The sequence below is a fragment of the Lolium rigidum genome, chromosome 4 (genome assembly GCF_022539505.1).
Source record: "Lolium rigidum isolate FL_2022 chromosome 4, APGP_CSIRO_Lrig_0.1, whole genome shotgun sequence".
NCBI classification, from domain to species: Eukaryota; Viridiplantae; Streptophyta; class Magnoliopsida; order Poales; family Poaceae; genus Lolium; species Lolium rigidum.
The window spans coordinates 271,805,276-271,820,738 of record NC_061511.1 but is presented as its reverse complement, the minus strand read 5'-3'; the positions used below and the strand labels follow the sequence as shown (position 1 = coordinate 271,820,738).

Genomic DNA, 15,463 nt, shown 5'->3' with positions numbered 1-15,463 from the left:
AGAGCGGAGGCCACGATGTCAGAAGTGCTCCACGCGTCTGGGTCTTCTATTTCTGTGCAACAGAGCTGGTGTAACTTCACTGGTACTCGAAAAGCAAAACGTCCTATTCTTCAGCTACTTATTATTCTTATCACGCGGCTCCACCTCTTGAGGATCACGATCGGAGACGCGGTTTCTAGCCTTGACGATTTGGCGATCATGTCATTCAGGAAGTGCTTAAAAGTTAATTCTGCCTCTGAACTCTGAAGTGCGCACTTGATGCAATTCTATCCGTCAACATAACTGAACTACGTGTTATTCCCACTGTGCCACTTCGTACCGTGAAATGGAGTGTATATATATTTACCCAGTGTTTGGGGCATTTTGAGAAACAAACATGGCTTTTATTTGATTTAACGAAGCTTTATTAACAGGAAGTCCAGCACGGAACATACTGAACCGTACATAGAGAATAATCGTTTTGCTAGGCTTATATGGGAAGTAGACTATCGATGGCTATAGGTGAGGAACAATGTAGAGTATTTGTTCCTAGCTTTCTACATGTGCAATGACTCGGCAATTCTCTTATGCAGTGTCATGTGAAATTGTTCAGCATGAAAGTATAAAGAAAGAATCTTTCAGAAACCAACTTGTAGTTGGATGGTTGGTTGTACACTCACCGCTAAAAGCTGGAAGAATAAAACTTTCGAACCCACTTGTAGTTGGATGGTTATGTGATGTGGTTGTACACTCGGTCTATCAGATATCAGACACGCAGTGTGACACTATGTATTCCATCAGGACGGAATATATTCTATCAGTAGAAGATGATGTTATTCGTCAATAGCAAGGTGTGGTGTATGTACCGACTCCATCAATCTTAAAACCCCATGCCACAAGTGTTTCGACCTGTGAACGCAAGACAACTATTGGAATGATGGTGTGCTTTAGTTGTTGAGTATTATTCTAAGATAAGATGTTACAACCATATTTTGGTTGTCGAAACGGTTTTTAAAGTTTACATCATCATACGTGCCATCACAATTTCAGAATTATAAGAAAAGGGTGGGAATGGGCCTCGCTTGGATGGGTAAAGCTCTACCGAATCAGCCTTGTGACTCGACGTACAAGCTAGAGTAGCCACACCTAAACTCACAAATCCTAGTATGGCTAGAGTAGCCACACCTAAACTCACAAACCCACCAGACACGTTTTCTAACTTTGATGATTTGCTAATGACATTTCGGTTAAGTGCGTCAAATGTTAATTATGCCCCTGCAGTGCAATGTGCCATTGTAGCTAGTTTATGTGATAATTTGCTTTAGGACAAATAGCATTTGGAGTATAATAGATTTACAATCTGTATCCTACTATTGTTGTAGGCATCGGGAGAATATATTTAGTTATCATTTTTGAAGTCTTCACCTTTAATTTGATTTAACGGAGTTAAGAAAAAGCGGACAAAATAGCATGGAATAAACTTGGTCGTTGGTAGAGAATAATCTTCTTGTTAGTCAATTACAGGAAATGAGACACTTTATCGATGACTAGGTGATGAGAAATGTAGGACACCGGTTTGTATCTTTATACATGTGTAATGATTCGATTCTTCTTATTACGGTATCATGTGAGATTTTTCACTAGCTCGAAAGCAGAAAGAAATAGATTTGTGATAGCCAAATTGTAGTTGGATGGTAGAGAAGTGGTTGTATCCTAAGCCTACCATGGATATGGATGACGAACCACAAAGTTTGATGCTCACTAAGATGGAATATATTCTTGGATGCGAATCCTAACGTTAGCTCCATTCTTTCAGCGTGAGATGATGTTTTTGTCAAAAATGTGGTGTTTGTACTGGTGTGTGAAACTTAAAGCTCCATGACACATTAGTATGCCTTATGAGTGGTTGTGGTAATGGTGTGTGCACGTCTAGCTACATTTGAAAATATGTATCACGATGAGTTGGATGTCATAAGAAGACAACTATTTTTGACCATTGTATGCTCTAGATTGATGAGGTTTATTCTAAGAAGAAACGGAAAAAATGTATTTTGGTTTTTTTTTTAAATGTGGATAGCTAGATTTTGAGTTCTGTACCTTTTTGATCCGAGATCCAACGTACGACCATCACAATTTTAAAACTTTTTTTTTTTTGAAACTGAAAAAGCATTCCATTACTCAACATGCTCAGCTCGCTGGCAACAACAACTTGTGCAATAGCTGGAGCATGATCTGGCCATATGGCTTGGGATACATCACACAACCTCGCATGAAAGGGTGCGAATATATGCTCTACCAAATCCGCCATGTGATTCCACTAGATATCGTAATATCCGTGGAGTTCCAAAATGACTCCTATATTTTCTGAACAAGAATGAGCGCCGAGGGTGCCATTTTGATTTCAGCTCCGTATCCGATATCCCAGTTGACATGTCTACCCGCAGCTGATTTGGCCAGAGCAAGTTATCTGTGAGACAGATGATCTGCTAAGTTGATTCCTCACACAGCACTTTCCACGCGCCACGCACGTACCGTCATCTCAATCTTGGTGCGGCCGAGAGAAAGCGTACGTGGACCCCACGTCGCTTCGTCAATCTAGGTACGCGTTGTGGTCTCGGCTCTTGACTTGACTTGACTCGCCGTTTAAATAGCCTACGCTCCTGTCAGGCTGTCAACGGCAAAATTGCGCTGCGTTTTGCTCCCCGGTTAGCCGGACTGGACCGGCAGCGGCGGGCCGGCGGTGTGCTTGTTGCGCAGCCAAGCAGTAGGAACCCGGAAATCTAGTAAATCACAAGTTTGCCACCGTGTCACTCTCTCTGTTCATCTCACACACAGCCACGTAGTGACGGACTGACGGTCGATGAGGATTCTTTCACTAGGGCGATCAAATTCAAACGGTTCGGACCACCTATGACCGTGAGAAGCGTCCCTTTCCCAGAACAGCCTAAAATGAAATGTCGTGACGGGACGTATCCAGTGTACATGCCTAACCTGTGCATCGGCTGCACCAATTGCGTCTTTGGCCGTTGGATAGAGAAGGATGGCCAAGATCCGTTGACTGCTATCAAATACTCCACATAAAAAAGCACCTTGTTGTTAATTAAAATCAGTTTGCGCTGCAGCTTGCTCGGATTTGACTACTTTGCATACAAAACTAAGTTTCATCGAGTTATCCCTCAAAAAATTTACCGAGTTATAGACATAGAAGTGATCCCTTTAAAACAAGTTTCATCCGAGGTAAAACTTAGATGATTTTTCTGAATTTTATCAAAATCAAAACGCGATAGAACTACACAAAAATTACAGAACGACCCGTCACTCAAAGAAAATGGACTGTGGATCAATAATGAGAAAGTACACAAGAGCTGATTTTAAAACTGGAAGCACACAAAAGCTCACCGAACTCGAGCGCTGGGAGCGCGGGTTGATTTATATGAAACAAAAGGTTGTGTTGCAAATATGTTTCAGCCCCATCTTGTGTTCGCGTGTCGCCCGTTGGTTTTTGATCCAACGGTCTAGAAATGGTTGGTGCAGCTGATGTAAACCTGGTTAGTGCAGGGGATATGTTCTCCCGAGAACTATTCCTGCTGCACTCCATTTGATAGAAAATGTAGGTACATGATGGTGCTTGAACTTCCCCTCCTTCCTAATTTGCAAAAATCACCTCCTTGAAGTACAACTACAACATCGTTTGTCACTTAGTTCAAGTTGTACGACCCCCAGTTTAGCATAGAAAGAACATGGAGGGCTAGGTGATTCGAGGCTCCGGCATCGGACCGGGGACCTCGACCTCTGTTGCGTTGCGACATCGAGGGAACAAGGGGAGCTGCAATTTTGCTCCAACGTCCAAGATCCAGTCTCGCCCCATCCCTCCGCCCCGCCATTCTCCACGGTCAAGCTCGTTACTCTTCGGCACCGGAGCAAAGAAGGTCTTAAGTTATGCATTGGATGTTACTACCGTGTGTTAAGTTGTGTGCATTTGATTTGGACATTGTATTGGTTCCGAACTTCCGACCCGTTTTCCTTATGCTGCTATTGTGAGACAATGTGGATAATTATATTTTTGAAAGAAATTTGATGTTTCTAAAATCACTGAATAAATAATCTAGTTGTTGGGTATATGGGGATATCTCTGTGCCTAAAATAACTAAATAAACTCTCTGTAGACGAATTAACTTCAGAAATGGACGATGTGTTATACGGCAATTATTTGAATGGTTTACATGATCACTAAGCAATTTGATTATCCACATTATCAGGGTGCAAGAATCTTCATCTACAGGCAGGTATGTGCGACTACCGTTTAGGGCAAGATCTACTTCAGACTGAAACCACTGAAGGAATGACAAATGCATTAGAGCAAGGTGGGGCACCAGTTAGTTTGTTTACTGACACTAACATGTCTTGCTCACTTTGACCGCTCAAATTCACCCCATTCGCTAACACGGCCATCGTAGTGGAATAACAGGATAGCGATATTGTCAGAGAAGTGCAAAACAGACAACACAATAATCAGGATGGTGATCAGGATAGCGATATTGTCACCCGTTGGTTTTTGATCCAATGGTCTAGAAATGGCTGGTGCAGCCGGTGCATAAACCTTTTTGGTGCACCGTGCAGGGGACATGTTCTCCCGTGACATGAGAATGACCAGATTGCCCATGAACATTAGGAACTCCCAATTCCGGCCGCATTTTCCCCTTCTTGAATTTCTCGTTCCTCCTCGCCATTAATTGTCACGGCCATGGCCGGAAAGAGATCTCCAAAATCCTTCTCCCACTGTAAAGCTTTGACTCTGGTCCGGTCAGCCGCAACCGCTCCCATGGTAATGTGCTGGACTGGTGGTCCGCGGCGTGCGCAGGCGGTGCGCTGCAGACTGGACGGAGTTGAGCGCCGAGGGCGGCGGAGCGGGAGCGCGCGGCGAGCGCAGGCGGTGCGCTGCGGACTGGACGGAGTTCAGCGCCGAGGGCGGCGGAGCGGGAGGGAGACGCGGAGCGGCGGGCCGGCCCGAAGGTTGCGGCAGGAGGCCCCGCCGAGGGGCCTGGCGCGAGCTGCGCGGGGTCTGGATGTCGTCCGGCGAGTCAATGCAGGTACTGCCTCTATCCCCTTTGCTAATTGTAAGGCGCCGATGCTGGCGCGGAGTGGCCTAGGTCGCCGGCGCCGGCGACGCTCTTGGCTGCGCGGGTCCAGCTATGGCCCGCTCCGCTGGACGACTGTCCGACACGTCGCTGTGCAGCCGTACGCTCGGCCCCAGCGCCTTCCCTCAGTTCTCATTGGACAGCACAAGCATCTGTCTCCCTTTTTCCCCTGAGCCCTTGCTTTCTCTCCACGAGCGCGCACTGTACCAGGAGAAATCACTCCTCGACCGCTCCACACTCGACACGCGCCGCGTCCCTTTCTCCCCATCCCAGCATCAGACCATCGCCATCTTCTTCTTCTCTTCGATCACCTGTGTTTCTTCTCTTCCAGCCAAACGATCCAGCAACGAGTTAGCAACGCAAGGCACAATGCCCTCCTTTGCCCATCTGCTCCTTCTCACCCTCACCCTCGCCCTCACCTTCCTCCACCGTCCTACACCTGCACTATGCATTGCTGATCACCCACATGCCACTGCCACTGCCACACAGCCTCAGACATTCATCCTGGTTCTCAAGTCGCCTGCCGAGGCCGGCACCAGCGAGGACGACCACCGGTGGTGGCACGAGACTTTCATGCCATCCCCTCTCGCTGGCTCCGACGAGCCGCGGCTCCTCCACACCTACACCGAGGTCTTCACCGGCTTCGCTGCCAGGCTGACGGATGCCGAGCTCGACATGGTGTCCAAGAAGCCCGGGTTCCTGCGTGCCTTCCCGGACCAGATCTGGCACCCTGCCACCACGCACACTCCGGAGTTTCTGGGGCTCAAGAGAGGCAGTGGCTTGTGGAGGGACGTCAGCTACGGCAAGGGCGTGATCATCGGGGTATTGGACACGGGCATCTACGCGCAGCACCCTTCCTTTGATGATGCTGGCATCCCGCCGCCGCCGTCAAAGTGGAAGGGTTCATGCCACGGCGCTGCTCGGTGCAACAACAAGCTCATCGGTGCCAAGTTCATCAACAGGTATGCGAATGACTCTAGCGATGACACTGGGCATGGGACGCATACCTCGTCCACCGCTGCTGGGAACTTTGTCAGCGGTGCCTCGGCCCATGGCCTCGGCAGCGGCACAGCGGCCGGGATTGCTCCAGGTGCACACCTGGCCATGTACAGAGTGTGCACAATTCATGGGTGTACAGTCGCAAACATAGTAGCCGGGTTAGATGAAGCTGTAAAGGACGGGGTCGATATCATATCGCTCTCCCTCGGCCCCTTTTTCGATGTCAACTTCAGTGAAGATCCGGTCGCCATTGGCGCATTCAGTGCAGTAGCCAAGGGCATTGTTGTTGTGGCTGCAGCTGGGAACAATGGACCCAAGTCATTTGTTGCTAACTCTGCGCCATGGTTGCTCACAGTCGCAGCTGGCTCAGTGGACCGTAGCTTTGAGACTGTTGTGCAGCTGGGCAACGGGGATCACGTGAATGGGGAGGCTTTCAACCAGATATCCAACTCAAGCGCCAAACAGTTTCCTCTTTATTGGAACAAACACTGCAAGTCATTGCCTGCAAGAAATGTGTCTGGAAAAATTGTCATTTGCCATGACACAGGATCAATGAATAACACAGGATCAGTAAACAACACCGACATCAGTGCCATAATGAGTGCCGGGGCGGCTAGCATAGTGCTCATCAACAGGAAAGATGCTGGCTTCACCACGCTCCTTGAGGACTATGGTAATGTTGTTCAAGTGACTGTGTCTGATGGCATGAAGATCACAGAGTACGTGAAGACAACAACCAAAGCCTCTGCCGCAGTCATCTACAAAAACACAGTTCTGGGGGTCCGTCCATCCCCAATGGTTGCAGCATTCTCGTCCCGTGGTCCTAGCAGGTTCACCCCCGGCGTTCTCAAGCCGGATGTATTAGCACCTGGCCTCAATATCATTGCTGCATGGCCACCACTCACCCTGTTTGGTTCTGGGCCATTCAACATTCGATCCGGGACGTCGATGTCAACTCCGCATGTCAGTGGCATCGCTGCGCTTGTTAAGTGCTCCCATCCTGAGTGGTCCGCTGCTGCAATCAAGTCGGCCATCCTGACAACATCCGACATTACCGACAGCACTGGTGACCCGATCTTGGATGAGCAGCATCAGAGGGCAACAGCATATGCGATGGGTGCTGGCCATGTGAATCCTACAAGAGCTACTGATCCGGGTCTAGTTTATGACATTGGCATTACTGAATATGCCGGCTATATATGTGCTCTCCTTGGTGATCAAGCATTGGCAGTCATTGTGCGTAACCCGAGGTTGTCCTGCAAAATGCTTTCCAAGATACCAGAATCGCAGCTTAACTACCCAACCATAACGGTGCCCCTCAGGACAAGGCCATTCACATTGAACCGGACTGTGACAAATGTGGGTTCAGCCAACTCAGTGTACACACTGAAGATAGAGGTTCCTGAGAGTCTTACAGTGTCTGTCTACCCAGAGACATTGGTCTTTTCCAAGGCTGGACAGAAGATATCGTATACCATAACAGTGAGCAGCCATGGCAATGCCGGGGAAAAGATCATGGAGGGAAGATTGAGCTGGGTGTCTGGGCACTATGTTGTGCGAAGTCCCATAGTTGCCGTTGCTGGTCTGCTGTAATCAGGAAGAATATGTGTGATGTTGGACCATCACCCATATATACTCCTTCCATTAGTTATGGTCTAGAGCAATGACTGTCTTAAGTCTTTTAACTAGTAGGGTTTCCATGCCTGTAAAATAATTGAAGTTGATCTGTCGTAGAGCTGACCACACATAAACTGCGAGTATGTGATGTGGTCTGCATCCTCTGTAATTCCAGTACTTCGAAAATATGAATGATTTGCTATCAGATCATTTGGTCCATCAGGTTTGCTTACATCTGTCTGGAAACATGCAACGCTATGCTGTTTGGATACTGAACTGTGTGTTTGAAACTTATGGTATTATGCTTCATATTATTTAGGATTCATCCTTGTGGACATGTTCTTAGCTGCAACTATTCAAATTACATTTGTTACTGAAGTGGCCACAGTTATCTGATAGTAATAGTTTCCACTTTGGTCTATCCTGTTTCTAAAAGTGAGTTGATAATGATCTACACTAGCATCGATTCATTGGCACTCTATGTATACATAATTTCCCCCAAATATTCTTGACCTGGGAAAGGAAGACACGTATCTACATATGTAGGAAGTTAAGCACAGTGATTTTAAAGTTTTCCTTCAAAATCAATAATTCCAGACGGGTCCATAATCTCATGAATTCATGCTAGAGCTGAACTACTTATGATTACGGAAAAGAACTTTCAAAGAAAACAATATGCACAGTTAAGTACAGAAAATCATTCTGCAAAATGTACCCGACAATGTTTTCCACCCAACGGAATATTTGTAAATTTCAATGACGTATTTGAATTCTTGAAAGTGTTGAACGATTTGATGGTTGAGGATATTGGGTACCGCTCCGAGTTAACTGAACTTAACTGAACATGTTCTAACTCTGAATGATAACAGAACCGGGTCTGACTCATGGGAGTGAGGGGTCAAGGCAGCGGTTTCTAGATGACGTGCCTTCCCCCCTGTCTGCAAATTCTGGTCGGGGCTCGACCATGCCGTTTAGATGTCAGCGGGGAGGAGGGGCGCGGAAGAATCACCGCGCTTGGATTTAGCGATGGTCTCTGCAATCGGAAGGTGTTTGTAAATACAATGCTTTTGATGTCAATCGCTTGTTGCTGTTTCTGAGAACATAGGAATTGCGATTTCATCCATCTTAGTTACTTCTGTTTATACATGCAAACTTGTATCGCTGCGTATTTTATTTATTTCGTCATTTGAAAAATTAAGTTGTTACAATTAGTTCAGTGAGTTCCTTACAAGAGTATCAAAATAAGGGGGGAAATAATAAAATGATCTTTGGTTAATATTTAAAATTTTAATATGGAATTTGACTTTAAAAAGGTGATTTAAGGAAAAAAAAAAGAGTTGAGAAGACTAATCATGAAGTATCAACTTAGCGCAATGCGCACTTGTGCAGTCTTCAGCGATTCAGCTCAAGCCTGTCTCTAGTTCTGGATTGCTTCTCATTGACATGCCTTGACTATTGTTGTACTGAGAAAATGTTTCTACCTCTTACGAAACCTAGATACTCAAAGGGAAAAAGTGGTTCCAAAATTTGAACCAAGAAAGAACATGTAAACTGTATATACATGGCCCCATGTGTAAGTCGTGCACATTTCTGTAGTAGCTAAAAATGTAGAAATTTTTCCTATTATTGACGACATTTCGGATTCAGATATACAAACCACAATCAAAAACTCAATAAATAATATTTTGTGATGTAAGGTTTCCATGTAAAAAATAACATTATTGTTATTTGTCAACACTACAACAATATACAAACTTTTTTCCCTTTGGCAGCAATTTGCTTTTGCTCTTATACTGGTTCACCTTCATGGCAACTATGGATATAATTTTCCTTAACAGGTGTAAATCGAGTTTTTAGTATGTTTATGATAATAGATATACAAATATATGATCTAATCTCCACACATGTTTTTTTGATAAAAAATCTCCGCACATGTTATATATATGATTCAACATAACACTTTCTGCTGTTGTCGAGGACAGTGTAATGGACATGTTTTCAACTGAGGATTAAGTGCTGAAGCTAAATCAAATTATTGCACGTCAAATTATGATCAAAGAAGGATCTTGTTGGTATAAATTTCCAAGATGTAGTTAGTAATGTCAATCATGCTGATCTTATGCAGGGCCTAACTCCTAGGAGGCCTCTCCAAGAGTGATCTGTTTCAAAGGAAGTCTGGCACAACTCCTGGTCACCCTTCAGCTACCAAGAACATGGTTGTGTTCTGGGAGAACACATTGTATAGGTACCTGCTTAATCCTAACAAGGTATGGTACTATGGTCACTGTCCAGTCTCCATGTCCTATTGTAGTTATTTTTTTCAGTTGGGATGAGCTTCGCTTTGTGCTGTGCACCTGTTATCAGATATGTCTAAGCAGGGCATGCTGATTCTTGTAGCTGACTGTACTATTTATGCAATAATTTGCAATTTATTTTTTTCCCTAAATACTATAAATGGTTTTCTCAAGTTTGTGCTTCCATCATACCATCTAGGTGTGAGCCTTTCAAGCAATAAAACAAATGCTCCGAAGATAAAAAAAATAAGGCTTGCCACAATTCTGTGTGATTCTCCCTGACAAAATACGATTTCCCACTCCACTGCACCTAACTTTTTTTTTTAGATATGGGAGCATAGCCCCGGCCTCTGCATCAATCGATGCACACATCCATTTATTAAATAAAACGTCAACGTCAAGTACTTATTACATAAAGATAGTCTCGCAGACCAAGCAATCTAAAAAAGTATCGAAACGGAACAAAAATAGATGAATGGTAGACAAAGAACTATCCATCTAGAATTCTGCTAATGTGTCGCCATCCAGTAGCCTGGAAATAGCAGTCCTGAGTGACCTCCAGGAGCCGGTTGCATCCAATAACCATGGTATCCCGCTGGTCCGCCGGGAGCAAGTATGCCCATTGTTGTAACCAATGCGCCGCACGAAGAATAACCTGCAAAAAATTTGTTCCCTTTTGTTTATTAAAGATAATATCATTCCGACTAGTCCAAATCGACCAACAAATTGCCGAAACACCAATTCGAATATACACTTTATCCTTCTTATTCACTCCATTTAGTCAATTACCAAACATATTAGTTACATTGGAAGGGGGTGGAATATTATATGTAAAAAATATCATGCGCCACACAATTTTTGCAAAAGGACAATGAAGAAACAGATGGTCAACAGTTTCATTAGTGTTGCAAAAACAACATTGTTGACAACCTGTCCATTTTCTCTTCGCCAAATTATCCTTAGTGAGCAACACTCTATTACTTAGAAACCACATAAAAATCTTAATTTTTAGAGGAACCTTAATCTTCCAAAGATATTTCCGCAAAAATCTAGTATGACCATTCATAAGATCAAGGTACATGGATTTAACAGAAAATAAACCAGATTCATTTAGGTTCCAAACAAAAATGTCAGGTTCATAAGATAAGTTAATAGACATAAGCCGCTGGCATAAATGTAACCATAAATTGTATTTATACTCATTGAGAGTTCTTCTAAAACCAATATTCAGCGGTGGGTGTGCCAAAACCGTAGAAACCAACTCATTCTTCCGTTGGACAATATTATATAACGACGGATATTGTACAGCTAGAGGGTAGTCGCCAAGCCAAGTATCCTCCCAAAACCGTACCGTCGTCCCATTACCAACCTTGAACCTCCCTCTCTTAAAAAACTCTGGCTTAACCCGCATAAGTCCCTTCCAAAACGGTGAATCTGTAGGTTTAACCTCTACCTGAGCCAATGTTTTGTTTTTGATATACTTATTATGAAGCAAGTTGTTGCCACATCCCTTCTTCATGTAACAATTTAAAAAGCCATTTACTTAATAGGCACAAGTTTTTCAGCTCAAGCACCTCAATTCCCAAACCCCCTTGATCCTTAGGTCTACATACTATATTCCATCTAGATAATCTATATTTCTTCTTATCATCCTCCTCTTGCCAAAAAAAGCGGGAACGATAATAATCAAGTCTCTTACGCACGCCTTTAGGAATTTCTAGGAATGATAGCATAAACATTGGTAAACTTGTAAGTACAGAATTTACAAGCACCAGACGATCCCCATAAGATAACATCTTGCCCTTCCAAAGCATCCTAACTTTGAGGCAAAACGATTCTCCATCGGATTCCATTCAGAATTGCGAAGTCGCCGGTAATGAATGGGAATCCCTAGATATCGGAAAAGTAAAGTCCCAGATGTACACCCAAAGATGTTTTTATATTGATGTTCCAATTCTGTAGCTTTACCAAAGCAAAACAACTCACTCTTATGGAAATTAATTTTAAGACCAGATAATTGTTCAAAGATACAAAGAATGAGTTTCATATTAACAGCCTTAGCTAAATCATGTTCCATAAATAAGATAGTATCGTCAGCGTACTGCAAAACAGATACCCCTCCGTCAACTAAGTGTGGAATAAGGCTTCCAACTTGACCCTCCTCTTTAGCCCGAGCACCTAACTAAGAAATAGTTTTCCCTGCTACCCTTATATGGTGATTATCACACGCTTTCCTGACCCAAGAAGTTATTTACAAGATCCCAACAAGAAATCATCAGATAGCCGTCTCATCTTTACAATTACTTTTTTAGTTAGTTGTGTAACTTCTGTGATTATGCAAAATGGAACTAAAATCGCTGTTATCTCTGAAGATATATCAGACTACTGCTTTTTGGACAGAAACTATGCATTTTTTCCATTTTTTTGTAACTATATTTAACATGCAATTTAACTATTTTGTTTCATAACTATGACATATGAAGATACATTGGTCCACATTACGGCATGTCGTAGAAAAACCTTAGTTCATTTATGGCCAGGCTTGTTTAGATCCTGAGACATCTTCAATTGGTGCTCGTTGGCGACAGATAGTTATAATTTTGACTTACAAGGTGTAGACCAAGTTGTGAGTAACACTATAATCCCTAGCTGTTTCCGCAATCACTAACCTTTGCAGATCCACCACACACAGAGATTTGCAAACTGCAGAGCTATTCTAAGTGGCAATTCAGACTAAAACTTGAGTATATAGTATTACACAGCCAAAGCACAATAAATCTTTAAAATGGTTTTTATGTCACCCATATATATATATATAGCATGATTCCAGTATGCTCAACAGTCAGCACCTTCACGACATGAAACTCAAATCAAAATATGTGACCTTGCTTGCCAGTACCATATCTTGTAATGTTCCTATAAACAAAAACAAAAAAATAAAATCGACATGGAAAACGAGGCTAGGATACTGTTTTCGACCAGTGACCAATTAATCCCCTTTATGGTACTGACAAGAGTATAAGTGAAACCATGACAAAATTGCATTTATGACATAAGCAAAACAGAAATACCAAGACGATGATCATTGAACAGCAGTTGTAAACTACCAACTTATCTAACTCAAGAATGCTGAAAGCTCATCATTCCCTCTTCTCTTCTCCAAGTAATCATGCACTGCATTTTTCATCTCTTCATCCAACTCCCTGCTCATTGGTAACAATATTATTAACATCGGCAAGCAAAACAAAATATTATCAGCATGTCTTAATTCTAAGTAAGCAATGGTCTGATCTGATGGATTGTAATGTTGATTTCTATGCACCAATAACTTGAATAGTCTCTGTAATATGAATATCGTCATTCTCCAAGAAAAGGTTTTGAAGTAATTTATGTTGCAAACTTTTTGCGGGGGAATTCAATTTGCATTTAGGTGTCACACAAACCAGCCTGAGGCCAAGCACCAGTCGAGCCTGTTTCTTAGTCACAAAGCCCATGATCATCCATCAACAAAACCTGAATAGTGACTGAAAATTCACAAATTCAGTCACCTGATCATTGGATTGTAATCAGATTGTCCCAATGGAATGATTAAAAAAATAGAATAAATCAGGCGATTGTGCACGAGCCCGATCCTTCTAGCAGTGTAGTATTGGGTCTTAGTTAGGAATCCTAGCTTGTTATTAAAAGTAAAATTTTGGAATCCTAGTAGGTACCAAATATAGAAACCAATAACACGCTATCAGGAAGACACATTTTTTTAATAAAGGTATCATCTTGTTACGAGATATACTCTTATGTAATTTGGGAGCCAATAAATGAGATAATCTTGTTATGGAATTATTACTAATATTTCGTAGTAGTTGATCTCGTATAGTATAATTTTTTGGAGGCAATAATTTCCATAGTCTTGTTATGGAAGTACTTTGTACTACTAATTGATTTCGTATGTAATTTTTGGGAGGCAATAAATGCCAAAATCTTGTTATGGAATACCAATTGACTCCGCATGTTATTTTAGGGAGCCCCCTAAATGCCATAATGCTGTTATGAATACATACCCACAGGATATATTCCATGATGTGCGCAATATTTGAGGACGCTAATTAATTGCCGCGAACCTTGCAATGGAAACGGCAAAAATTGCTACTCCAAGAGTCGATCGTGCCACTATATAAACAGCCCCTAAGGAACAACCTAAGCACAACCAAAACCAAAAGGTCAATACGAGAAAGAAAACTACTACGTTATGGCTGTAATCCAGAGCAACACCAGGGTTCTGTGCTTGATGGCTCTTCTGATGATTTCGACCACTTTGTTGTCCATTCAAGCATCAGGGAGGAACATAGGTACATTTTTCTCTACCAGAGTTATTAGTTTTACTAAAATTTGTTGTTTCATTTTGTGGCTATTTCATGATCCTCCTGTTGCCAATCACATGTGTGTTAGAAATAATATCTCTACCATTTTTATATTCAAGGTAATGTGATGCCATATGGCTGTTTACGATTGACATGTCTGGGACTAAAAATGGCATAGAGTACTAGGGCTCCGCTTCTAGCCTGGAAATTGCATACTACATGGTTTTCACTGATGAATTCCATGTTTAATATCGAACTTCTCTAGGTTCTTATGGCATTCTTTTATTTTGTTTGGCTTAGGTCTGGAAGCCAACACTGGTGCCGTAAGATCAGAAGCCAACGCTGGCACTGAGGAGAACCGCGAACCCTACCTTCCACCCCCGTGTGATCCTAAATATTGTGATGAAGCCTGTAAGGAAGATAAGCACAAAGTTGGGACATGCCATAAAGACGATGGTGGTTGCTGGTGCAGCTAGACGACACTTCCTAGGTGTTGCAGAATTTTTTAGCAAGGAATTGACCGAGAATAAAGTTATGAAATAAGACTTGAGGCCATTAATTTTTCTTTTCTTTTCTTTTCTTTTGAAGGAACCATCTAAGATTTTTGTTCCAATTTCTTGATATAAATAGCAGATGTCTATTTCTTGAGATAGCTTTCCACATCCCTCAGCCACTCGGCATGTTCTGTTTGCTCCTTGTTTTACATGTTAGAGTGCAAGTATGCTGAAAGCTCATCACTCCCTCCTCTCTGCTCCAAGTAATCACACACTACATTGTGCATCTCCTCATCCAACTCCCTACTCACCGGTAAAACCAGGTTAGTACAAGAGCAAGAAGTACTCAGTTGTCTGATCTGATGGATCATAACGCTGATTAGTACACAGCAATAATGCACTGCATGTCTCTGTTGTTAAATCTTTTTTGGAGCATATCTGTTGTTGAATCTGACGAGCCAGTATCGTCATTCTCCAAGAGTTGAATAATTTAGGTTGCATTAGCTCATATTTTGCCCATGACTGCCAACCAACAGAACAATCTATACCAACATTCGACTGAAAATCCAAAATTAAAACCAGCA

At 42.8% G+C, this 15,463-nt stretch overlaps 1 protein-coding gene and 1 long non-coding RNA gene across 2 annotated transcripts; both read left to right on the top strand.

The window, feature by feature from the left end:
• Positions 1-5,171: 5,171 nt before the first annotated feature.
• On the top strand, positions 5,172-7,709 carry LOC124648786 (subtilisin-like protease). Its single transcript, XM_047188493.1, has 2 exons — positions 5,172-7,233; positions 7,339-7,709. Exons 1-2 carry the CDS (start codon positions 5,172-5,174, stop codon positions 7,707-7,709), a joined length of 2,433 nt encoding a protein of 810 aa, XP_047044449.1.
• Positions 7,710-8,635: 926 nt separating this feature from the next.
• On the top strand, positions 8,636-14,931 carry LOC124707758. Its single transcript, XR_007004971.1, has 4 exons — positions 8,636-8,779; positions 9,859-10,000; positions 14,092-14,373; positions 14,686-14,931. It is a non-coding gene; the product is annotated as an uncharacterized LOC124707758 (long non-coding RNA).
• The last annotated feature ends 532 nt before the right edge of the window (positions 14,932-15,463 follow it).

Coding starts and splice junctions, on each gene's coding strand:
- LOC124648786 (XM_047188493.1), top strand. CDS start 5,172: ATGGCCCGCTCCGCTGGACGACTGTCCGACACGTCGCTGTGCAGCCGT. Junction 7,234..7,338: donor GGCAACAGCATATGCGATGG/GTGCTGGCCATG, acceptor TTGGTGATCAAG/CATTGGCAGTCATTGTGCGT.